General features: G+C 39.7%; 1 protein-coding gene across 2 annotated transcripts; it reads left to right on the top strand.

Moving 5' to 3' along the window:
* The first annotated feature begins 59 nt into the window (after positions 1-59).
* TMC4 (transmembrane channel like 4) lies at positions 60-20,375 on the top strand. 2 transcript variants are annotated; one of them, XM_026682395.2, is made up of 16 exons: positions 60-156; positions 3,306-3,537; positions 4,036-4,184; positions 4,276-4,437; positions 6,300-6,385; positions 6,480-6,625; positions 8,559-8,706; positions 10,215-10,388; positions 11,403-11,566; positions 13,369-13,495; positions 14,093-14,190; positions 14,915-15,101; positions 16,127-16,257; positions 17,059-17,214; positions 17,512-17,590; positions 19,248-20,375. In XM_026682395.2, the coding sequence occupies exons 1-16, from the start codon at positions 105-107 to the stop codon at positions 19,299-19,301; spliced, it is 2,145 nt and encodes a 714-aa protein (XP_026538180.1). In that variant the 5' UTR covers positions 60-104; the 3' UTR covers positions 19,302-20,375. The 2 variants fall into 2 exon arrangements, with proteins under 2 accessions (XP_026538180.1, XP_026538181.1); XM_026682396.2 differs by having other exon boundaries at positions 3,350-3,537; positions 19,248-19,420.
* Positions 20,376-25,433: the final 5,058 nt, after the last annotated feature.

The raw sequence follows: 25,433 nt of genomic DNA, 5'->3' as shown, positions 1-25,433 counted from the left end.
AATCATTAATCCATGCCCAGTTTTGTATTCTACTTCCTTGTTCCTTGTTCGGTCTAATCACAACAAGAATTACACTGAATGATATGGCTGGATAATTTGCAGGCATGGAAGAAGATTTCAGACAAAGCAATTTAAGAAGCCAAGAAGAGGAAACAGGTACTTTAGCCATGTTCTTTTGCTGTTTTGATGTGAGAATGGCTGATAATCAAAAATCTCCAGCATTTTCTTTTTATTTAGCAAAATTCCTCCACCTACCACACTGCCTCTCTGATCTTGAATTATTGCACTGTCTGCAGACAGAATACTAAGAAGCAATTGTTCTCTGATTTTTGATTATATATGAGGAGTTCTGCTGCAAATATTATAACAGAAACAGATAATCAGTATTGGAAGGGGCCTTATAGGTCATCTAGTCCAACTCCCTGCCCAAATGAGAGACCCTACACAATTTCTGACAAATGGCAGTCCAATCTCTTCTTGAAAGTCTCAGGTGATGGCACTCCCACAACTTCCGAGGGCAAGCTGTTTCATTGGTTCATTGTTCTGTCAGAAAGTTTCTCCTTATTTCCAGGTTAAATCTCTCCTTGTTCAGTTTCCATCCATTATTCCTTGTCTGGTCTTCGGATGCTTTAGAAAATAGCTTGACCCCTTCTTCTCTGTGGCAGCCCCTCAAATATTAGAAGACTGCTATAATGTCTCCCCTGATCCGTCTCTTCACTAGACTAAAATGTTGGAGCACCTTATTATTAATCTGGGGAAACTTGCTTGGGAAAGTTTGACCTATTGGGTGTTTGAATTATCTGGATATTGTCTAGAATGTACAGCATACCCAAGCACATTATAATAACTGAAGTGCAAATTTCTCTAACACGCCGAATAACCAGCAACCAGACTTAACTTGCAAGAAAACAGAGCAAGGATAGGATGGTAAAGCACTACAGCAAAGTCAAGACACAAAATCTTTCAGGGTCTCAGAATAATTTTTTGATGAGTTGGTATTTTATTTTATTTTTTTGCACTCTATTTTAGATGTAAAACTTCAGGTTTGTTTCTTTTTTCATTATTAAGAAATGGAATGAAACAGTGCCGTCTACACCTGGCACTTGTTGTACAGTATTATAATTTGACACCAGAGTTAGAAGAGGCTCTGGAAATTACAGAAAAAATTATTCTGTATATTCAATGAATTAAGGATATAAATTGCCGGCCCTGTGTAGAGGAATCAAAATGGCAGGGAGAACAAGAAGAATAAGAGCAATTAGAAAAACAAAAATGGTGGTGGTGTTACAAGTGTGTGTGTGAAATATTTATTTTCTTTCAAATCAAATTGATTACTTCCCTCTATTCAATGTAGTTTAGTTTGAGATGAATTGCTTGGTTGGGTATTCTGTGACTATAATTTTTGAAGAAGGTTTTAATAAGCTTTAGGCTCTTTCTGATCTGCTTAAATTGATCTGCCAAGTAAAATGCATTTTAAAATGAAAAGGAACAGCTTCTCTGTGGCTTGTGTGTTTGGAATTAACACAGAATTTTGTGGGTGTTCTTATAAATAAAGCAACTCCAATCTTCAAAACACAGGGAAGGCATATTATGCATGTGCAAGACAGAAATCTGTCACCTGCAACTACACAACAGTTCGTTTAGTGACTGTTCGAAGTTACAACATCACTGAAAAAAGTGACTTATGACCATTTTTCACACTTATGACCATTGCAACATCCCCATGACCACATGATTACATTCAGATGCTTGACAACTGGCTCACATGACGGTTGCAGTGTCCTGGAGTCATTTGATCCCCTTTCATGACCTGACAAGCAAAGTCAATGGGGAAACTGGATTCACTTAACAATTGTGTTACTAATTTAACAACTGCAACAACTGCATTCACTTAACAAATGTGGCAAAAAAAAATCATAAAATGGGGCAAAACTCAACACATTTCTCACTTAGCAACACAAATTTTGGGCTCAGTTATGTGGTAAGTTGAAGACTACCTGTATTTTGCTTTTTAAGAATGTTTGGGATACCCACGAAGACTTCAAGGGTCTTTGTGTGAATAAAAATAGGGAGTGGCAACTTGCTTTAGTCTAGGCAACCTTTCTACTTAATTTTTGAAAGTAAAATAACTTTTTAGAAATATTAATTTATTATTCATAGGCACTGTGTTGCCTCTTATTATAATTGTATATATTTATGTAAAAGTGCACCAGTCTAGCTAATTAACAGTTTTGGAGCCCTTAAACTCTGAATATGTGACAATCAGCATTTTTTAACGTTTCAATTTGCTCTCTTTCGTAGATAGCTATGTTGAATCAGCTCAGCAACTTAAGAGATCAGATTGTTTCATACATTTTTGAAGGTGACAGGACATTTATCACAAGATTTCCTCCATGATAGAATAGGCTGAAAACAAATCACTGAACAAATGTAACTAAATAAGACTTTATAGATAGACTTTCACAGACAAAAATTTGCCAAAAGGAGGAATCAGTAAGCAACACAATCATATTTTCCTAATATAAGGTTCTGTGTATACTGCCAGGTCAAATGGTGGCTCTACCTCATGGCCTTCTTCATAGTTCTTTATATTCACCTGGCAGGAAAATGTCCTCAAAGTCCTGAATTCCTATTATCTAGATTATGATGAGGATAAGTATCTTAGGTATTGGATCCAAGATTTGCTGAATGTGCGAACTTCTTTGTTATGGCAGCATGAAAGTTATAGCTCAGTTAGTTATCTGAAATTGATGACATACTAACAAGTTTTCTCAACATTATCAACTATAAGATGTGTGGACTGAAACACCCAGAAGTCCCCAGCAAGTATAGCTGGCTAGGGAATTCTGGAAGTTGTAGTCCACACATCTTAATATTGCCAAGCTTGAGAAACATTGCATACCAGAGGTGGTATTCAGCAAGTTCTGACCAGTTCTGGAGAACCGGTAGTGGAAATTTTGGGAAGTTCGGGCCGGCAAATACCACCCGACTGGAGATTTTACAGTATCCTTCCCCTGCCATACCCACCAAGCCACGCCCACAAGAACCGGTGGTAAAAAAAAATGAATCCCATCACTACTACATACATCAATTGAAAGGTGCCTCACTTAGCATGGTGAATACCCTGTGTTAACCATAAAGCTAAATGTTGATTCTGTTTGTTCTATACACTTTTATAGCTGCATACTTAATCAACCTAAATTTGAACAAATAATGTAGTTTATATATTCAGCTCTTTGAATGCATATGGAGTGCTCAGGATGACTTGCTCTGGACTGATGTCTTATTTTGGACCCTGTTGGCAGGGTCTGGTGGCGGGCACCAGGTCTCCCCATCTCTCTTTCTCCAGCTACCAAGCAATCAGACACTACGTTTTCGTGGTAAAAAAGCAGAAGCTTGGGAAGCGGCTTGGGAGGAGGCATCAGTGCCCATAGAGGACCCCTATGGATTGGTCCCAGAAAAGTTGCTGGAAGAAGGGGAAGACAGATGGCTTCTGAAGGAGATGCCTCTCTGCCTGGAGGAGAAACGCAAGCTCAGGTACCAAAGCTCTTGATTCTTGCCGAGAGCCTCTTGAGGAGGAGAACATTGAAAAGTGTGTAATTAAAATGACATTCCCAGCTCTGTGTCCTCAGAGAGCACACTGAATGCTAATTATGGGAATTGCGACTGAAGGGCATCCTCTCAAGAGAAGCATCCTTACATGGGCTCCATCTTTTCTAGAGACTCTTGTGGGACAGAATAAAGGCAGCTGGGAATCCAGAACATTTGGGAAGAGATCCAATGATATAGCCCTAGCTGGTGGTGATGTTTCTAAGTGAAATGCAGCCCTGTTGAATAATACCTCGATCAGAACGATTAGGAGCTCTATTTTGAATATTTTTCTTCAGCATGGATTAGATTTTTTCCAAATTGATGGAAGCTTTTATAAAACCTGAGGGGTTGGGCATAATGGGGTAGTAATGGGACACACACTTTAATTAATGTATTTAATTGCAGTCATCTTAAGTTTCTCCTTTAACCATCCTTTGTTTCAAGAATGTTGCAGAAGCAGGCAGTCAAGCAGCTCAGCGGTTGGCAACTGTGGCGCATAGAGAAGTCAAAAACCTTGCGCCGTCTCCAGAGTCAGGCAAGCATAGCCATCTCATCAGCTAAGTTGTGGCGAGGCACTCTGCACCACATTGAAGGTACCGAGAAGGCCCTTAAGGACTATTTTGGAGAGAACAATAGCTTAGGAGTTTGAGCTTGCCTTGTGACTATTTGTATTCTGTCCCCAAGGCCATTTTGGAACCGGGATCCAATCCTATTTCAACTTCTTGCGTTTCTTGATCGTGTTGAATTTTGTGGCTTCATTGCTGGTGGTAGGATTCGTGATTGCTCCAAATGCTGCCTTTGAAGCTCTACAACTCAACTGGACAAGCCAAGTGAATAGCAGTTTGGGTGAGTGAATGACCCATGGCATGTATGCTCCAGACTATGTATTCTGAACAATCAATATAAAATATATTTGATTTATTCCTATGCCAATGCAATCAAGAATGGCCTTGGATGGTTCATCCTGAAAAAATACAATATCAAACATGCCTCATACTAGGCCTAATGCAAAAGAGCATTATTTTTAAAAAATGACATAGTCAAAGGTAGAAAGGATGTTCAACACAAAGCTGAAGCAGGATTGGTTCCCCCAAAGGAGATGCATTCAAGGTTCAAAAGGATCTTGAAAGTCTTGAGAAACAATCCTTTTATAACAAAATTCAGTTTGGTGGCAAGAATTGTAGGTCCTGCATTTAGGTAGGGAAAAATCAGATGTACAGGTATAGGATAAGTTGTATGGATCCGGGTGTCCTCGACAACAGATTAAACATGAGCCAGCAGCTGCCAAAATTTATAGGATGTGATAGTTTCACTTTATGCTGCATTGGTCAATATTCCAAATGTGGTATAACCAGTGAAGCATTGAATGGTTGAATCATTTCCCATGATCTCAAAAATTATGCCTCTGTTGATGCAGCTCACAGTGCTGAAAAAGCACAGAAATTATAAAAATAGTGAGGGTCTTGGAGATTGAATTATCAGATGAACTTCTAAAAGAATTGGTCTAAAGAAAGACTGTTAAGAAAAGGCATGTAAAATCTTCCAGTACTTAAGTGCTATCCTAGGGAAGAGGGTATAGATTTATTCTATGTAATATCTGAAGCTAGGACAAGAATTAATGGGTGGAAACTTTACAGAGAGTAATGCAAACTTGAAATATGGCAGAATTTCCAAACTGTGACAGTTATTAAGCAGTGTAACAGCCTACCTCTTGGAGTCCATCACTGGAGGTTTTCAAACAAAGATTAAACACCCATTTGCCTGGGATGATCTGAGGATTCCTGTTTTGGGTCAGAAGACATTCAAAGTATTTTCCAATCCTATGGTTCTGTTATGCCTTGAGGTAGAGGCAGAAATTCAACAGGTGTAGCAGACCACCTTGCCTTTAAAAATGCCAGCCAGAGTTGCTGGCAAAATGTCAGAAATCTGTTGTTAACATCAAGGTCACTAAACTCTGAAGCCCAACACTGCTCAACATATACTTGCTGTGAAAGGCTAGTTAGGATATAAGGTATAACCTTAATCACACTGTATTTCAAGGACGGAGAATCTGATTGAATTTCTGCTTGCCATTTGGGCTCTCGTCAATAAAATATGTTTGCAATGCTGGCAGGGAAGAATTATAGAGTAGACAGACAGCTCTTGTATAAGTAATAAGAAATGTACATTTACCACATTTGGAAGTAAATAAACTAAATTTTGAGGAACAGCACACAAATGTTTAAAACACCCATCCTTCAATCAATCAATCAATAAAGCATTAGTTACTACCTTTTGAAGCAAATTGAATAATTACCCCCTGCTTTTCAAGGAGCTGGGATGGGGCTGAAATAAGAAATGAAGTGCACTGCCATCTAAAGGAGTAATTACCATAAAACCATTAAGGTCAAAGACTAAATTACCTAAATGACATGACTAAAAGACTTGTTAGAATAATAGGTTGCAAATGTACTGTGAAGGAGAATTTACATGAGTGGTTTGGGAAAACCTCTTTCAGCAACCAAGATCATGCCTTCCCCATTGAAAGTAGCAAGGTAGATCCATCCCCCCCCCCAGGAATGGTGCTAAGAGCATCTGGTATTTTGTCCTTTTTTTTTTTCTGAGAAGGACTATGACCAACTCTTGCAAAAATCAGGAGCTTGCATGCAGTCCTTGATCCCCATCCACGTTGGAATGAAAGCTAATTCTTCCTCCCTAATTCCTTCCAGTGAAAGCAGTATGTCAAAAATACAATCCCATTCCTCAAGGCTTGGTCAGCTACTCTTCCTATATTATGGATCTACTGTCAGGCAAGGTAAGAAATTATACCCCCAAAGATATATTCCCAATACCTTGGGAAGTAGCTACAGTGACCATCACGTGTGATGTGGATATTTATTTCCCTCCAGGGATTCATAGAACAAACCTACCTGTTCTATGGCTATTATTCAAATATGGCTGTCCGCTTTGTCAACTTTGCCTATGACATTCCTCTTGCTTATCTCCTCACAACGTTCTTCTACTTGCTGTTTTGCCTGGCTTGGATTGTCCAGAGGTAAGCACTTTGCTGCGTTCTCTATATAACGTGGAATCAAAACACAATACCCGAAGTGAGCAATCAAGGCTCACTACAGGAAGTCTTTGACTTACAACCACAACTGAGTCCAAAATTTTTGTTGTTAAGTGAGACATTTGTTAAGTGAGTTTTGCCTCAATTTACGACCTTTCTTGCCTTAGTTCTTAAGTTAGTAACCTGGTTGTTAAGTGAATCTGATTTTCTTATTGAGTTTATTTGTGAGGAGTTTGCAAAAGGTGATCATATGACCTTTGGGCACAATAACGGTTATAAATATGAACTGGTTTTCAAGCATCTGAATTTTGATCCCATGATCCTGGGGGATGCTGCAAAGGTCGTAGCTGTGAAAAATGGCCATAAGTCACATTCTTTAGTGCCATTGTAACTTTGAATAGTCATTAAATGAACTGTTGTAAGTCGAGGACTACCTGTACAGTATTAATTAATCAATATGTATTGGAGGGACTCCCTCACAAGAATGAGAGCCAGGTTAATTGACTGGTTAAGGCTCCGGGCTAGAAAGTGGGAAACCATGAGTTCAAGTCCCATCTCAGCCATAAAAGCCAGCTGGGTGACTTGTGCCAGTCATTCTCTCTCAGCTCAACCCACCTCACAGGGTTGTTGTTGTGGGGAAAATAGGAGGAGGAAGGTGTGTTGGGTATGTTTGCCACCTTGAATTATTTGTATAAATAATAAAGGCAGGAGAAAAATAAATGAAAAAATATTGACAGACAAAGGGATACACTCTCATATGGTATTTATACATCTCAGAAAGGTGAGAGAGACTATAACACATAAGCAACAGATGATGTAAGCATACATACCTATAGCTAAGGGATCTCACATTACTACAGCTAGTCCTCAACGTATGACCATAATTGAGCCCAAAATGTTTGCTACTAAGCAAGACAGTTATTGAGTGTGTTTTGCCCCATTTTACAACCTTTCTTGCCACAGTTGTTCCATGAATCACTGCAGTTAATTTAGTAACATGGTTGTTAAGTGAATCTGGCTTCTCCATTGACTACCCTGGGACATTGCAACCATCATAAATATGAACCAGTTGCCAAATGTCCACATTTTGATCTTGTGATCATGGGGATGCTACAACAGTGATGTGAAAAATAGTCAGAAGTCACTTTTTTCAGTGACATTGTAACTTCAAACTGAACAAGTGGTTGTAAGTCAAGGACTACCTGTATAGCTAATAGACCTCAGGTCACTTCCTTTGTTTGTTTTCCCTCAGAAGCCAAAGGCAGGAATAAAATAATAAAATGGAGCGAAAAGTATCTTCCCTAAATCAAGAGGAGGGGGTAGCTTTGGGATTGTCAGATATCAGAAAGAAAAACATCTCCCATTTGTAGGTTGAGATATGGAATAAACCCAGTGGTGGGATTCAATTTTTTTTACTACCAGTTCTGTGGGCGTAGCTTTGTGGGTGTGGTATGGCTTTGTGGGTGTGGCTTGGTGGTCGTGGCAGGAGAAGAATACTGTAAAATCTCCATTCCTTCCCCACCCCACTAACCTGCTTCCCAGCTCCATTGTCCAGTGCAGGCAACAAAAGAAGACCCAGCTGATCAGCTGGGACTCAGGAGGCAGAGAATAGATGGGGGCGGTGCCAGTCAGAGATGGTGTTTTCCGGTTCTTCGAACTACTCAAAATTTTCCGCTACCGGTTCTCCAGAACTGGTCAGAACCTGCTGAATATCACTTCTGAACAAAGCTAATCTCTGAGAATTGTTCTAGTATGATTAACAGGCTGCGGCCTTATATCTCTATATATCAACTCGATTTAGTGGATTCCATTAATCTAAGAACTGTTCTCCCCCTCCCCACAATAAGGAGCCTTCCAGATGGATCCACCTGTCAGGAAACTCCTGTTTAAATATTTCTTCTCTTCCATCTATTTTCAGGTCAGTCCTCTGTCTTAAACAAAGCCTGGTTAGTGAAGACACATCCCTTGCATCGTACAGCAACAAAGTCTTTGCTGGCTGGGATTTCAGCCTGATGCAAGATAACATGGTGCAGTTAAAGCACAAAAGCATCCGCTACGAGCTACGGGTAAGGACAGATGCTGAAACCAGATTGTCTGAGAGCATGTGAAGCAGCCTTTTTAATGTGCCATGCTCCAGAAGGGTTGGGCTGACCATTTCCCCACAGGAAGGAAGAAGAAGGAGGGCCGCCATTTATCCTGAACTAATGTGGCTTCCAGTAGATTTTTTTTTTCTTAGACCCAAATTCTAGTGGGAATTATTTTTCCAAACATTTATTCACAGCCTGAGAAAGGATGTCTTTTCAACCTCTGCAACACAATGTTCTTTCACCCTTGCTGTTGCTATAAGCTACTCAGGAAAAAAAGGTAATTAGATACAGGTAGTCCTCAACTTACAATCATTCATTTAGTGACCATTCAAAGTTACAATGGCACTTTAAAAAGTGACTTATGATTGCGTTTCATACTTATGACTATCATGGCATCTCCACGCACCCCCAGAATTCCCATGGTCACATGATCTGCAACTGGCAGGTATTTATCCTGGGATCATGTGATCACCATTTGTAACCCTCCCGACTGGCTTCTGACAAGCAAAGTCAATGAGGGAAGCCAGATTCACCTAACAACTGCAGTGATTCACTTAACAACTGTGACAGAAAAGGTTGTAATATCGGGTACAACTAACAACTGTCTTGCTTAACAACATAAAATTTGGGCTCAATTGTAGCCTTAAGTGGAACACTACCTGTAACCCAAATTTCTCTCTCACACACAACTTCTATGGTTCTAGGAAACTACAGGAGTGAGAGATTCAAAGGTTGTAGCTTTGTCCCCAGTTCTACAACTGGATTTGGGGGAAACAAACTTTTGGATTATTTTCAACAATTAATACAACTGTTCCTCCCCCTCTCCCCGCCCCCCAAATAGATGCAACTTTATGATTTGCATGACAGGAAGGAACTTTTTCTTTTTGTTATTTTTCAAGGGTGATGGGTTTCTTGATTTGCCAAGAAAGTGTAAAGGGATAAGCTAGAGCATTGCTAACTGAATTTTAATTTATCGCATGGTTGCTATGCTATTATAGGATAGTACAATTAAGACACTATTTTAAAAAATAATGAGAGTTTTTAGGTTGTTGGGAAAACTACAATTGACAGGGTTCCCACCTGGCTTTAAAAAGAACCGTTGTCAAGGTCACAAAGCAGCATATGCTCTGTGCAATGTGCAAAATGAAGATTTGGGAACAGCTAATTTTGTGGAAACCTTGGTGCTCTCCAGGTTTGGTTGTTTCCTTGCAGACATTCCATTAACCAACTAGGTAATAATAGCAATGCTAGTGAGTGTGGGGTTTGCTCTTATAAAATTTACAATAGCATTCCCTGCCAGTTATTTTCTCCTTGCGAGGGTATTGTTTTCTGCTTGATTGTTGTCTGGTGTCAATCCTTGCTTATCTGGGTGTATGCTGCTGGATGTGTTCTGTATGGGTTTAATCTTTCAAGATTTTAAGCTGCTTTGATTATTCTTTGTTCTGAGCTACTTTGGATGCTTCTCATCTCTTCCTTCCCCCTTCCAGATGGACCTGGAAGAGGCCAGTTTCCGCAAGCACCAGGCAGAGTTGACCACATCGCAACGAGTCGGCCTTTATGCCCTGCGAAGTCTGATCAATATTTTGGTTTTAGTGTTTTTGGGAGTCTCCTTTTACTGTATCTACCTGGCCGTGAGCTATTCCCAGGAGAAGATAGGAAAAGTAAGTATGTGGGCCCTTAGCTACCCCCCAAGAGGTTGTGCTTCCCCAATACTTAAGACCTCACCCCTTTGTGACCTGTCCCCATATTGTGATGGATGCATTTAGGTTATCGCAAAAACAATTCAGGTTTGGGCAGCAATTGTGGTACTGAAAATCCAAGAAGAGCCCTTATGGACCAAGGACTTATAACTTTGCCAGTTGCATTGAAGTTCTGTCTAGCAGGGCCTTACAAATTAAAGTAAAGTAGTGCGGTGCTTCATGTGGTTAGAACACGGGGTTGATGATCTGCATGTCCATGTTTGAGACCTGAGTGTTGCTGTGTGATGGCGTGAGCTCCCGTCATTTGCTCCAGCTCTTGTCGATCTAGCAGTTCAAAAGCGTGAAAACATGAGTAGATAAATAGGTATGGCTTCAAGGTTTTTTTTCACGGGGACATGAAAGGAACCTTCAACTGAGCATCCCCAAGGCAACAGCAATATCACTGGCTGATCGTTTCACCCCAGAAGCGTCTCAATGCTTTGAACATAACAAGAAGTTAAAGTTCAGCCTATAGAGATTGTCCTCGACTTGCAACCACAATTGGGACCAGAATTTCCATCGCTAAGCAAGGTGGTTGTTAAGTGAGTCATGGCTGTTTTTATAACCTTTTTTTTGGCCATGGAATCACTACAGTTGTTAAGTGAATTTGTTGGAAGCCTGCTGGGAAGGTTGCAAATGGTGATCGCATGACTTCCAGTTGCTGCAATCATTAATACATGCCAGTTGCCAAGTGCCCAAATTTTTATCATGTGACCATGAGTATGCTACAGTGGTGTAAGTGCAAGGACTGGTCATAAGTAACTTTTTTCAGTACAGTTGTAATTTCAAATGGTCACTAAAGAAATTGTTATAAGTCAAGGACTACCTGTAAGGAGCCAGTTCTCTGTCTTATTTGCAAAGAAAGCTCCTATTCTATCATATTTTTTCTTTCTATAACATTCATGCCCAAATATATTTCTCTGTCTTTGGGTTCAGGCAGATTCTCCTGACAAAAGTCAGTACTTGTTGGAACTGCTGTTGGCTTATCTCCCCTCTGCTGTCATTACTGCCGCCAACCTCCTTGTCCCGATGATCTTTCAATTCCTTGTGCCTCTCGAGAAATACCCACTCAGCTTTCAAATCAAAATCACACTTCTGAGGTATAAAAAAAATACGGGTATGTTTGCTGTAGAGCAGGGGGTCTCCAAACATGGTGTCTTTAAGACTTGTGGACTTCAAATCCCAGAAGTTAAGTCCACAAGTCTTAAAGTTGCCAAGTTTGGAGACCCCCTGCTATAGAGGGGTGTGGGTGGGAAATTAAGACATTGGTGCTTTCTTTTCATTTTTAATGGGTCCATTGTCCACTGTTCAGAGAAAAAAAAGCTATTGATGCTTGCCTTCATATCAAAGATTGGGGGAGTGGGGGGGGTAAAGAAACAGGGGATTCCACCAATCGGGCCAAAAGGAAGGAAGATGCTGAAATCTGAAAGAGATTTCTTAAACCGACTTCATGTTTTATTTTTATTTATTTTATTGTATTTATTTTATTTTGTCAAGCGATTATAAGATAACAGATATAAGTATAAACATAGTTATGAATACATGAAATGGATACATGTAAGAAAAATAAAAAGAAACAATAGGACAGGGATGGTAGGCACGTTGGTGCGCTTATGTACGCCCCCTAATATTTAGGCAATATATGCGCAGGAGCAAGGTTTTTTTCTCACTGAGACAGAGGTGGCACTTTGTTTAGAATGAGAGGCAGGATTAGACAGATTCATCATATTCTAAGAAGTTCCAGAATGGAATTATTTTTCAAAGTGCCATTTATCAATTCCCCTTCGGAAATAGTCGGAAACTTTCCCTCACTTCTTTAACTCAAGGTAAAGGACTAATAGTTTTCTAGGTGCTAATGAACACAAATCTAAGCATCCCTCACCACCACTGTTGTTGAGCTGAGAATATCTGGTGATTAAGCAATATTTTGAGGTGCGCTGGTAGTCCCGTTGTAGGTTATAAATAGACTGGACTAGATTAAATATATGTAGTCCTTCAGCTTTAGGGAAGACAACACTGTTGTGTAGTAGTTCTTCTGTGATCACTGCAGTCCCTGTCTGGAAGTCTGGAATCTAGCACTATGGGGCACTGGAAGTCCATTGTAGTAGTAACTGTGAGTGTTATTCTTTTATTTTCTATTTATTAATTATTTACAGATAGTGTGAAGCTAAGTAAACAGTTGCTTTTTAGAGTAATGTGATCTACTTTGTATCCTGCTCTTTTGAAGGACCCTGAATTTTAGTTACATATCTAATAAATATTTATCACTTTGCACATTGTGAAGGGTCCGAGAACTGAGTCCAGGGATGCGAGGTGTATCATTGACATCTTCCTTTGGTTGCTCTAATTTGCATTTTTGACGCAGGTTGAGATGCAAATATTAAACCACGTCTATTTCCATATCTATTTCCAACAGCATATCCTTTGTGGATAGCTTCAACCGCAACAATACAAGAGCAGCATACAACAGATACAAACTCAATGTAAACTGCTCCAAACTTGATTGCAGAAAGTACAGCTTCAGCAACAGAGTGGAAGGCACTACCTAGAATGCACTACCTGACTGTTGTTACATCCTCAAACACCCACTACTTTAACCTCAAACTATCTACTATTGACCTCACCCCCATTCCGAAGAGGTCTGTAAGGGGTGTGCATAAGCGCACAATCGTGCCTACCATCCCTGTCCTATTGTCCCCATTTATTTGTACCTATTTCCTGTATTCTTACTCATGTTTATGCTTATACTTATTATCTTGTAAGCAAATGACAAATAAAATAAAAATAAATAAAAATCTACTGATCCAGTTGCTCTTAAACAGACGAAGATCAGCCATCATGATTTTCTTCCACTTTCTATCTTAGTTATTAGGCAACCTGACATGTCCATCTCTTTTGACAGGAATGTTGTCCTGCGTTTTGCTAGCCTGATTGTGGTCCTCGTTACACTCTGGGGGCAGATCACCTGTAATGGGAAACCGGAGAACTCCAAGTGCCACAACTGTGGTTATAATAATCATCTTCACCCGGTAAGAGAAATAGTGATTTTATGTGGGAGGTAGAAATTTCTAAAAATTCCCATTCAAAAAAACAACAACTGTGCTGCTATTTACTATTTTCTTCAAAACATTTTGTGTGGGGAAAAAATATTGGAAAGATTGTCTATGTGGAGAGATCACAAAAAGTAGGATGGTGTCTTCTATAGTCCCATTTCCTAAAATTCAGAAAATGAAACATAGCACTTGCATGCTTGAAGCCAGATCTAGGCATATTTGGAATACAGCTATTGTAATTAAGTTAAATTACATATTTAAATATATTTAATTTGATCCCCATTGATTTCAGTGGCTTCTGGACTGCAGCAAGGTTACTTTACATAACACAAAGTCCAGGACAAACAAATCTAATCCTAACCCTAACTCTAAACCTGCCCTAAAAATTAATCCTAATCCTAACCTCAAAAGAAATGTACAGATTCAGATTCCTTCATTCTCCTAACAAGAACTAAAATTTAAATTTGAAATTAATTCCTGGGTCATTTGAAAGGGTTACAGCTCTCTCGAATAGTTTTAAGGACGATTTGGTATAAGAAGAACCTGAAATTTTTTTTATATCTGTCCCTCCAGTGCTGGGAGACTTCGGTGGGGCAGGAAATGTACAAGCTGATGATTTTTGACCTGGTGATCACACTCCTTGTGATTTTGTTGGTAGAGTTTCCCAGAAAGTAAGTCTTTTACATTTTGTCATGTTTATTGATGGTGGACGGGTTGGATACAGGTAGTCCTCAATTTCCAACCATTTAGCAGCCGTTTGAGGTTATCAAAGTCCTCTAGCCAGGGTCTGAAATCCCAACAATTCGAAACCCTGCCCTGCAGTCACATGACTGCATTGTGGGAGCTCAGCAACCAGCCTGCATTTATGGCTGTTTGAAGGGTGTCCCCCATCATGTGACTGGATTTTATGACTTTCTTGCCAAAAATCTGCGTTTGCTTTAGATTTTCAACAAAATCACCCCATGACCACAACCTTTGCTTAATGATCTCAGGCAATAAGAGATCATTAAGGCAATAAAATGGGGTGCTTTATGATTAGGTGACTGCTTTACAACTTTCATGACTTGTGACTGTAATAGGCAGGCTCCATTACGGTCAAAATTAGAGAATCGCTTGTAGTTTGGTTACTTTCCTTAATCCAAGCATGGGACACTGCAAACAGCCGTAAATGCCACCATATCACTGAGCGTCTAAAGTGTGGTCATGTGACTGATGGGTGGGAAGCGACCATTGGAACTGGGTCATAACTCCCTTGTCCCAGGTAGGTCATAAGTCGAGGATTACCTGTATAAAGGAATAAGTGAATGGCTGGAATAACATGTGCCTAAGTTGGGATTCACATGAAAGTCAGGGGTCACCAGCAAAGTCCATACCTACCTTTCTTTCCTTTTCTAGGATGCTGGTGACTTACTGGCCCTCCTGCCTCTTGCTCAAATGGTGGGGAGAACAGGAATTCATGGTTCCTGACAACGTTTTGGACTTGGTATACGGGCAGACTTTGTGCTGGACTGGAGCCCTTTTTTGCCCTCTTCTACCAGTGCTCAACACCATCAAATATATTGCTGTCTTCTACATGAAAAAGGTGATTCAACAGCAGCTGCAAAGAATAATTACAAGGTGGAGCAGAGAAGGGGCAATGGAAATTTGGGGCTTGGTTGATTAGTGTGAGAAAATCCAGAATAGTGGCTTTCAACTTGTTTTCTGTCTTTAAGGAAACCTTTGTATGTGGACAGGGATCTGGGACAGGTGCTGATGGGATTGCAATCTGAAAAATATTATAATGGGATGTGAGAATAACCTTGAGGAATAGGAGGAGGAACCATAGCTAAGACTATAATCAGATAAGAGATATCTGAGTCTGGGTCAGAAATGTAATTTGGAAACTTGGTTCCCTAATTCTTAGAATAAAGGCAGGGAGAGGAGAGGCGCATTCAGACATGCAAGATTCTGTTACAGTAACTTTATAATAAAAGTAGAATTAGCATTCATAACCTTGGTATCTACCATGAAGAGCTGTTATCGATTTATTAATTCTGAATCTATTCTAATATCTCCTCCCTGCCTTCATCCTATTCTGGCAGTTGAGGTCCACACATTTTCAAGCTGGCAAGGTTGAGAAAAACTGGCATAGACTCATTTCCACAAATAGTCAAAAATAGCAGAATACCAAGATGGAGCACTTTCACTCCAATGATCTATCTCACGAGCATTTTGAAAAAAAATGGCTTAAAAGGAAAATAACAAGAACACTTTTAAAAACCTTGAAAGAATGACCTTGCAATTTTGAAGAATTAAAATTATTTAATTGTACACCCTTTTGAGCAAACCTTCCTAAAAAGTAGAAATAAAAAAGTAATTTTGATCTATATTATTGGGCGGTGAATAAAAAGACAGCAGGTGCTTCTAAGAAACTGAGAACATTTTCAACAAAAAATGGACATGATCCAAGACTCTAGAGCAATGTTTCCCAACCTCAGCAAATGTTAGGTATATGGATTTCAACTCCCAAAATTCCCCAGCATGGGGAAGTTGAAATCCCCACATTGTAAAGTTGCCAAGTTTGAGAAATATAGCTTTGATTGATTTTTTTCCCCTCCATTCTTCTAGCTCAGCCTTTATGCCAATTGCCGTCCAGCCGAACGCACGTTTCATGCTTCAAGCTCCAACTCTTTTTTCCTTTTAATTCTCCTCCTGGGATTCACAATATCCTGTGTTCCAGCCCTATATAGCATCTTCGTGTAAGTATTAGAGTGCTCTATAACCTTATCAGGTAGCAAACTCCATTAAATATTTTTGTTGAGTTTTACTTTGTTATCTTATGGAAAGTATACACTCCACAGTATAACAACATTGCCAACACTTGTAAAAGTTGAATAATAAAAGTTGCTAAGCCAATGCTGCTTAACTATAGTTTACACAGTAAATCCAATTTGGCTACCTTTAGGCAAAGACTAAGCCTTAAGCTATGGTTTAAACACCAATGACCAATGAGTTGTGATGGCGCAGTGGTTAGAATGCAGTATTGCGGGCTAATTCTGCCGACAGCCAGCAGTTCGATTCTCACTGGCTCAAGATTGACTTAGCCTTCCATCCTTCCGAGCAGAGGTGGTATTCAGAAGATTCTGACCAGTTCTGTAGAACCGGTAGTGGAAATTCTGAGTAGTTCAGAGAACCGGCAAATGCCACCTCTGACTGGAAATTTTGAAGTATCCTTCCTCTGCCATGCCCACCAAGCCATACCCACAGAACCAGTAGTAAAAAAAAATTGAATCCCACCATTGCTTCCGAAGTTGGTAAAATTGTTGGGGGCAATATGTTGATTCTGTAAACCGCTTAGAGGGGGCTGTAAAGCATTATCGAGTGGTATATACATCTAAGTGCTATTGCTATTGACAGAACATTTTTGATTCAAAAGCAAGCAGACTATATTATGTTTTGGTGAGCGAGCGAAGTGAGAAAGAGCATCACATTTAAGTAAATAAAATGTTTTTAATTCCCTTCCCTGCTAGCTACCATCTCACTCCCAATTTTCCCCACAGTCTGCCTCCTTCAAAAGCTTGTGGCCCATTCCGTGATCAATCCACCATGTGGAATGTGGTCAGCCAGGCTGTGTCAGAGTTACCTGCTGGTGCCCAAGACTTCTTGAGATTTGTGGGCTCAGTTGCCTTTTCTGCGCCCTTGTTTCTGCTTCTGAGGTGAGGAGCTGCATCTTTATTTTTATTTATTTTATTTATTTGTTTTGTCAAGCATGCGTTTGATAATATATATATAAGTAGAAATATGATTATTAATACATGAAATAGATACAAATAAAAGAGAACATTAAGACAGGGACGGTAGGCGCGTTGGTGCGCTTATGCATGCTCTTTCTAAAGAGATTTGGAGAATGCGACATAGGAAGAAAAGGAATCTCACATCCTAAGGATTGTAGCATCTGGAGTAATATCATAATTATTTTTTCCTCCTCTCTCTGTCTTCATCCTTTCTCCAAGTGTCTTCATGTTCTACCTCAAGGCCCTGGCTAACTCATACAGTGCCAGGATCAAAAGTCTCAAAGGACAGCTCTGTCTGGTGAGTAGTCAATTAAAAGCAATCCAGAAGTGGGTATGAGGTGGCGAAAAATTGATTCCAGGACTGGGTAGCTCGGGATAGTTTAATGGGCGTGCAGAAAAAAATGGGGAGAGGGCAATGATACATTAAATTATGGTTCTGCAGAGGCAAGCTGATTCTTTTCTATTCTAGTAATCGTTGGAAATGACTTCAAAGATTATCCAGCAGAAATTTGTGTTTAAAGCTTCTAAGATTAGTAGTCGTTATGCCACAGCTTAAAAACTTCTAATATGAACTCTGTGCAGGAGAAGATAGTGCAGGCTTAGTTTCTATTTTGTGAGATCGTGGAAGCCAATCAAAGGAAACAATATTAGCTAGCTAGGGGAATTATTTATCTTCTTAAAGTCATGCTTCCAGAATTAAAATCGCATGGAGTATTAGTACCACTTTATAAACCCTTAGTAAGACTACACCTAGAATACTGCATGCAGTTTTAGTCACCACATTAGAAAAAAAGGGACTTTGGAAAAAGCGCAGAGAAGAGCAACTAAGACTAAAACATATGAAGAACAGTTGCAGGATTTGGGTTTGGCTAGTCTAGAGAAAAGAATGACTTTTTTTGGGGGGGGGGAACGACATGAAAGCAGTATTCAAGGATTTGAGGGCCGCCACAAAGAAAAGGGGGTCAACTTATTTTCCAAAGCATCAGAGGACAGGACAAGAAACAATGGATGGAAAATAGTCAAGGAGAGGAGCAACTTGGAATTAAGGAGGAAGTTCCTAATGGTGAGAATAATTAACTACTGGAACAGCATGCCTTCAAAAGTTGTGGGTGCTTCATCACTGGAGGTTTTTAAGAAGAGACTGAATAGCCACTTCTCTGAAATGGTATAGGGTCTCCTGCTTGAGCTGGAGGCTGGACTAGAAGACCTCCAAGATAGTTTCCAACTCTATTCTATTCAAAGCTTCTTGTGCATTAAATTCTTTTCTTTTTAAAATGAAATGGTGGGATGGGGGAAAGAATGCTAAATTCATACATGATACTACACTTGGATTTTTAAAAATTGTTTCCTGAATTAGTCAAAATGATCTGGTTTGTGCAACATGCTAATCTGCAAGGCTTTGGTTTATTCATAGTTCCCCCCGCCCCTGCTTTTGAATTTTTTTCTGCTTTTGACTCTTGGATAAGTAGTCCCTGCAGTTTTCTTGGCAAGATCTCAAAAGCGGTTTACCATTGTTTCCTTCCTACAGTTGAGAGAATGACTGGGTCAAGGTCATCCAGCTGACTTTGTGCCTACAGTGGGATTAAACTCACAGACTTTAGTTTCTAGTAGTCCAACTGTTTCTAGCCTAATGCTTTACCCACTACACCAGCTCCATAAGGAGTTGAGCAGCTCCTAGCAGGAAGCTGATAGAACAGTAACAAGCCCAAATGCTCATCTTCAGCCTTAGGTTCCCAAATCCAATTATCTGCATCTGTTAAGAGTTTCATGGATGACAATTGCATCCTTGTCCTCTACCCAAGGGCTGTGGCTGAGGTCCAACTGAAACCCAGGTAGGTATATCTCAGAAAGGAGAAGCCCCACACCCCCAGACCTCTGTGGTTATGTATGCCAGCCTCATACACTGTCGAATTGCAAGAGAGACTTCATTGCTTTCAATGTTCTCTTTCTCTCAGGAGGGTCAGGACAAGTTCTTCCTCGTGAAACGGATTTCAGAATTGAGCCAGTGAAAGAAAAGAAAAATATATACAAGAATACGCCTTTTTCATCTTATTCAGCAATACTTCCAAGATATCACCACGTGCTAGATGGGCAGCATATAAATTTAATAAATAAATAAATAAGTAAATTTTATGTTATTGTTTTCAAATTGCACTGCAGCAATGTACTATGGTGGCCTCCAAGATCATCTGAAAATTGTTGCTCAATTATCATTTTTAATAAAACAGAAGGGAAAAATGATTAAATAAGAAGAAATTATATTATATATACGTTTAGCTTTAATGAACTAGCAGCTGGTTGACTTTGTCTGGACACAGAAGTGAAGTTGAATCAAATCAGCTGAATAATTAGAATGGTTGGCAAACCATTTCCTCACCGAGTGCCGAAACGGGAGTGCACATGTGCGGGGGAGCGCCGGAAACTGGAAGTGCAGCTCCCCGGCATGTGCATGCAGGAGAGCAACAGGCAACGGCTGGCATGCCTGGAGAGATGGCTCTGCGTGCCACTTCTGCCATGCGTGCCATATGTTCACCATCACAGCACTAGGGCATGCATTCTCAAACTCTGGAATACTGGAATCCCCTAAAATGATCTTTTGTATGACTCAAGTAGAATTAATAATTTCATCAGGAATTAGGCTGAGCAAGAAAAACTGTTGCTGATTAAAAGATGCCATATTACAATATACTCACATATAAGCTGATTTATGGATAAACCCACCCCTCAAATTTTTATGCAAATACTATGAAAAGTGCGCCACCTGTAGATAAGACAATCCTTGAAATTTTGTTTGTTTTAATGTTCACAATTAGTTTATTCATGGATAAGTTTATACATGAGTCTTTTAAAAATGTATTACCATATAAATTGAAATCTGGTGGTAAAACAACTGAGGACTGAACACTGAGTACTGAATAAATTATTCTCTAAATTTTTTCCAATCCATAAAACTAGAAAGCTCCTGCTGTTTGCAAACATAAGTTGTGATTGCATACATTGTTATGAAAAAAATAAAAATCCAACAAACGATTTATAGCCAGGTATCTACATTGAATTAAGGTTTTCCTGTTGTTCCAGTTTAATCTTTGTTATGGTTTCACTATTTGGCTTTGGACAGATTATATTTTCAACTTTCGTATCTCCCAACAATAATAGATGGACAGTTACAGATTTGTTTGCGATACCGTATAGAATAAGAATACTAATATCCTAAATCAAGCCAGAATTAATCTAATGCAGGTAATCCTCAACTTATGACTATGACTGAGACTAGAATTTCTGTTGTGAAGCAAGGCAGTTGTTAAGTGAATCACACTCGATTTTATGACCTTTTTGCCATGGTTGTTAAGCAAATCACTTGTAGTTGCTAAGTTAAAATTACATGGTTGTTAAGCAACCCCACTGACTTTGCTTGCTGGAAACCAGCTGGGAGGGCTGCAAATGGTGATCACATGACCTTGGGAAGCTGCAATCGTCATAGATACATCCAAATTGCCGACTGCACCAATTTTGATCATGTGATCGTGGGAATGCTGCGATTATCATAAGTGCAAGTACTAGTTGTACGTCATTTTTTCCAGTGTTGTAACTTTGAATGGTCACTAAATAAATGGTTGTAAGTGGAGCACCACTTGTAAGGAGTCAGTATTGGTTAGATGTGGAGAGAAGAATGCTTAGCTAAATAGGCCATTAATTTGAACTAGCTGCGTTTCTTTCTTATGCGTAAACATACATTTTAAATATTTAAAGTTGACCTAAGTACTATAGTACATCACTTAAATAATATTTCAGTGTAAACTTTTAAAGTCCTGTTATTCTATAGCATGAGGCTGATTGGCTGAAATAAACCTATTTCAAGCTACAGTATTCCCTTTTGATATAGAGGCCATAAATCCCTAAATTCTGAGCTACAAAATTGCAGACTATGAGGCAACAGCAAACAGGATCTTTGCTCAATCTTGCAGCTGTCAGGACTGTATTTACTTTGTGTACAACAGCGATCAACATAGCCTTCTGCTCGTTAACACTGGAAAAATGGTAAAAACAGAACATAAAACCCATAAATTCAACAGAATGATACCCTTGATGATGCAGGCCCATCATTCTCCATATGGTCTCTGGGAGAGGTGTTTTCCTCAATTTCTGGGACGGTACTAACCTAGTCTCAAGAGGAATGCTATTCTATAAAATAAGGAGTAGAACATAAAAGTAAAATTTATAAGCTCCCAAAGGGGGACCACTCACATTTTTTTTTGTCCAGAAACACACTAGGTGGGTCAGTTCCACTAGGAGAAAGTGATAGTGAAACTGTAAACTGCCTCTGGAAATGTATTGGTGGTCAATTCAAGACCTGGGGCACAGGTGTTCCCTGGTTTATGATGTGGAAAGGGAATTTCACGAAGGCAGTCGTGTCACAAAAAACAGGAAAAGCCCAAGGGGAACATCAGGTCAGCCAGAAAACAAACTTACATAGGAAAAGGAATCAAATAAAAAGTATTAAAGAATCCCTATGGACAAAAGCCTAAGTAATTAAGAAAACTAGACAAATAGGAAAAAGAAACAAAAGATAATTTAGAAAACCCTTACAAACACAGGACATACCAAATAAGCAAAACAAACAGACAAAAGACACAAAATATAAATTACAAAAGGGACAGACAGGAGATTGCCACAGAACAAATATGAAAAACTATCTTAAAGCTAAAAGAGATTACAGAAAACCAATAATACAATCTGGCCACCCCGCGGAGTTTGCCCTCTGATGGAAATAAAGACAAACTCAAACAGGATTTGAAACATTAGGCATAAATACGAACACTCACACAAAATCAACTTACAAAGGGAGAAAAGGGTATAAAAAACTAGGGGCTTACCATAAGAAGCTAGCTAGCCCAGGAACGCAGACTTCTCGCTGTTCTCCGCCTTCCTGAAAAGTAAAAAGATCCAGCTTTCAAGCAGTTGTCCGTATCCTTGCGCCAGAGCTCTCCCAGCGGGAAAATCGAATCCTCGAAAGAAAGGCATTTTGACACCTTTCAACAGTGAGTTTTTGAAAGATTTTTTAAATTTCACCTTTATTTCTTTATAAGTAACTCAGGGCAATGAACATACTTAATCCTGTTTCTATTTTCCACACAACAACCCTCTGAGGTGAGTTGGGCTGAGATAGTGACTAGCTCAAAGTCACCCAGATGGTTTTTCATGACTAAGGCAGAACTAGAACTCACCATCTCTTGATTTCTAGGCCAGTACCTTAAGTGCTACAACAAACTGGCTTTTGATATTAAGACAATGTTTCCCAACTGTAGACATTTTAAGATATGTGGACTTCAATTCCCGAATACCCTAACTGTTAGAGATAACATTGTTTTACCCTAACTGTTTTGGGTAAAGATAATAAAATGATGAATCATGTTTTGTCAGATAAAGTGTATGTGACTTTAAGCTAAAGGAATGTAATTAAGGGTGCAGCTGTAAAAGTACTATATAAGCAGCAAGGCACTCTCTGGCTCTTACTGGCTGGCTTATTGAAGACTGCGTTCTTGCTGGATCGGGGAGGAGAAGAAGTGTTGGATTACTTTGAAGATATTTCTCAACGGAGAGAAGATAAGTTTTGGACAGATTTATTATATGTGTACTGACACTGGCTATTCAACACGGACTTTGCAATTACAGTATCCTCGACAAGACTTGACTGAATTTGGTATATGACTAATGGACCGTTACATTTGACTATGCTATAATTCTTAAATGGAATAAACAATATTTTTGATAGCACAAGCGTATCTGTATTTTTACTGCGTGTTAACTAGAAAACTTATCTCACACATTTACCTGTCTTCCTATCTGACTTCGCTGCACGTTCTGTTTAGTTTGTTTTCCTTAACACCTGTTGGGGAATCCAGGCTTAACACTAACCAGTAATGCTGGCTGGGGAATTCTGGGAATTGAAGTCCATCTTAAAATGGCTAGGGTATTCTGGGAGCTGAAGTTCACACATCTTAAACAACTCTGGGTGTTATGTGAATTTTGTTGTATGTGTGTACTATGTATATACATACAATGGTGATAAATAATAATAACAATAATAATAACAATAATAATAATAAAAACTACCCTACTTGGAACAGCTTAAATCCTCTGATGCTACCTGAACAGTTCCTAGGTCCTTGGTTAGGACTCGAGCTGTTGTTACCAACCAGCCCGAAGGCTGTGAATCTCACTAAAGATTGAATAATAATAATAATAATAATAATAATAATAATAATAATAATAATAATAATAATAATAATAATAATAATAAATCATCGTTGATCGGCTAATCGTAATTCAGTTCTCCTTGAGTCTGGATATTCTTGTTTCCATAACTTGTACATCCTTTTTTGGTAGCCTCGTTTTTCCGGTTCTGCTTTGTAGTAGCATTTCATTACAGTGCGGTTCTCTGACATGGTGTATTTCTGCCACTTCTGAGGTTGTTCAGCATCCAGTAGCCCTGCAGGCCCATGCCCTGGTTGCTCAGCTATGGGACCCGTGGCCTGTAGCCCACTTGTCGACGGATGCCCAGGTTCCCCAACACCCGATGCGGTCCTTGTTAACCCGGGCGATGACCGAGCCAGTATAGGCTTCGTTCGGTTGTGTTTTACTATGATTCATTGCACGGGTTGTTGGGTGCACTCAGTTCTGCTCCTCGGCCTAGACCTCTCTGACATGGTTGGACCTGCTGGTGGTTTGCACTACCGCCAGCACAGCTCTCAGCTTCATTGGAACAGTTAAGCCCTCAGTACGTCAAGGCGGCACCCCGTGGGGGGCATGGACAGTTCCTTGAAAAGATCCAAGGAAAAGTAGATAAGGAAAAGACCTGGTTATGGCTGACCAACGGAACACTGAAAAAAGAAACAGAAGGCCTGATTCTTGCAGCCCAAGAACAAGCCATCAGAACAAATGTAATCAAAGCCAGAATAGAAAAATCTGCTGATGACCCCCAAATGCAGACTCTGCAAAGAAGCGGATGAAACTATTGATCACATACTGAACTGTTGCAAGACAATAGCTCAGACTGACTACAAATAATGTGACAACACAGTCGCTCAGATGGTCCACTGGAACTTGTGTCACAACTACCATCTGCCTGTAGCAAAGAACTGGTGGGATCATAAGCCTGAAAAAGTGGTTGAAAATGAGCATGCAAAACTACTGTGGGACTTCTGAATACAGATTGACAAAGTTTTGGAACACAATACCCCAGATATCACAATTGTGGAGAAGAAAAAAGTGTGGATCGTCGACATTACCATACCTGGTGACAGAAGAATCGACAAGAAACAACTTGAAAAAGTCACCAGATATCAGGACTTGAGAATCGAACTGCAGAGACTCTGGCGTAAACCAGTGCAGGTGGTTCCATTGGTAATTGGCACACTGGGTGCTGTGCCTAAAGACCTAAGCAAGCACTTAAAAACAATTGGTGCTGATAAGATCACCACTGGTCAGCTACAGAAGGCCACTTTACTGGCATCTGCTTGCAAAATCTGCCGATACATCACGCAGTCCTAAACTCTTGGGAAGTGTTCGACTAGTGATTTGTGATACGAAACCCAGCATGGTTATCTTGTTTGCCGTGTATACTGTCATTTTTGTTAATAATAATAATGATAATAATAATAATAAATGGCTAAGGTTGGGAAACACTGCATTTAAAAAGACTGCTGCATGCTGGGTGATTTTCTAAGGTAGTTCCTGCAGAGTGCATTGCAGTAGTCCAACTGTGCAGTGAGAATGATTCCTGATGTCAAGTCTTCCCATTCCACTGCTGCAAGTAACATTAATCTAGCATGTAGGGAGAAATACTAAAGTGTGTTTTAAAAAGCAAACACCAGTCTTGGTGTCACAACCACAGAGATTTTTCAGCATTCAACAAGCATCATTCCCTATTTGAAGTGCGGTCAATCCATTCAATGATTTTCCAAACCTGGCCACTTTAACAAGTGTGGACTTCATTTCCCAGAATTCTCCAGTCAGTATGTGGCCGAGCTTGAAGAACACTGATCCACACCAATCAAATAGCAGGTGGGAATAAAGGCGAGCCAATGAGAACTCCGGATGAACAATCCCCGAGTTTGCGCAGGCAAACGTGAACGGAAGCG

Source organism: Notechis scutatus, chromosome Z, assembly GCF_049901735.1.
Source record: "Notechis scutatus isolate UNSWTSFEM ecotype Mainland chromosome Z, rNotScu1.2, whole genome shotgun sequence".
NCBI lineage: Eukaryota > Metazoa > Chordata > Lepidosauria > Squamata > Elapidae > Notechis > Notechis scutatus.
Note: the sequence above shows the minus strand (reverse complement) of the source record. Positions and strands in the feature narration are given on the sequence as shown.

Coding starts and splice junctions, on each gene's coding strand:
- TMC4 (XM_026682395.2), top strand. CDS start 105: ATGGAAGAAGATTTCAGACAAAGCAATTTAAGAAGCCAAGAAGAGGAA. Junction 6,626..8,558: donor CTGGCTTGGATTGTCCAGAG/GTAAGCACTTTG, acceptor ATCTATTTTCAG/GTCAGTCCTCTGTCTTAAAC. Junction 15,102..16,126: donor CTGTCTTCTACATGAAAAAG/GTGATTCAACAG, acceptor CCATTCTTCTAG/CTCAGCCTTTATGCCAATTG.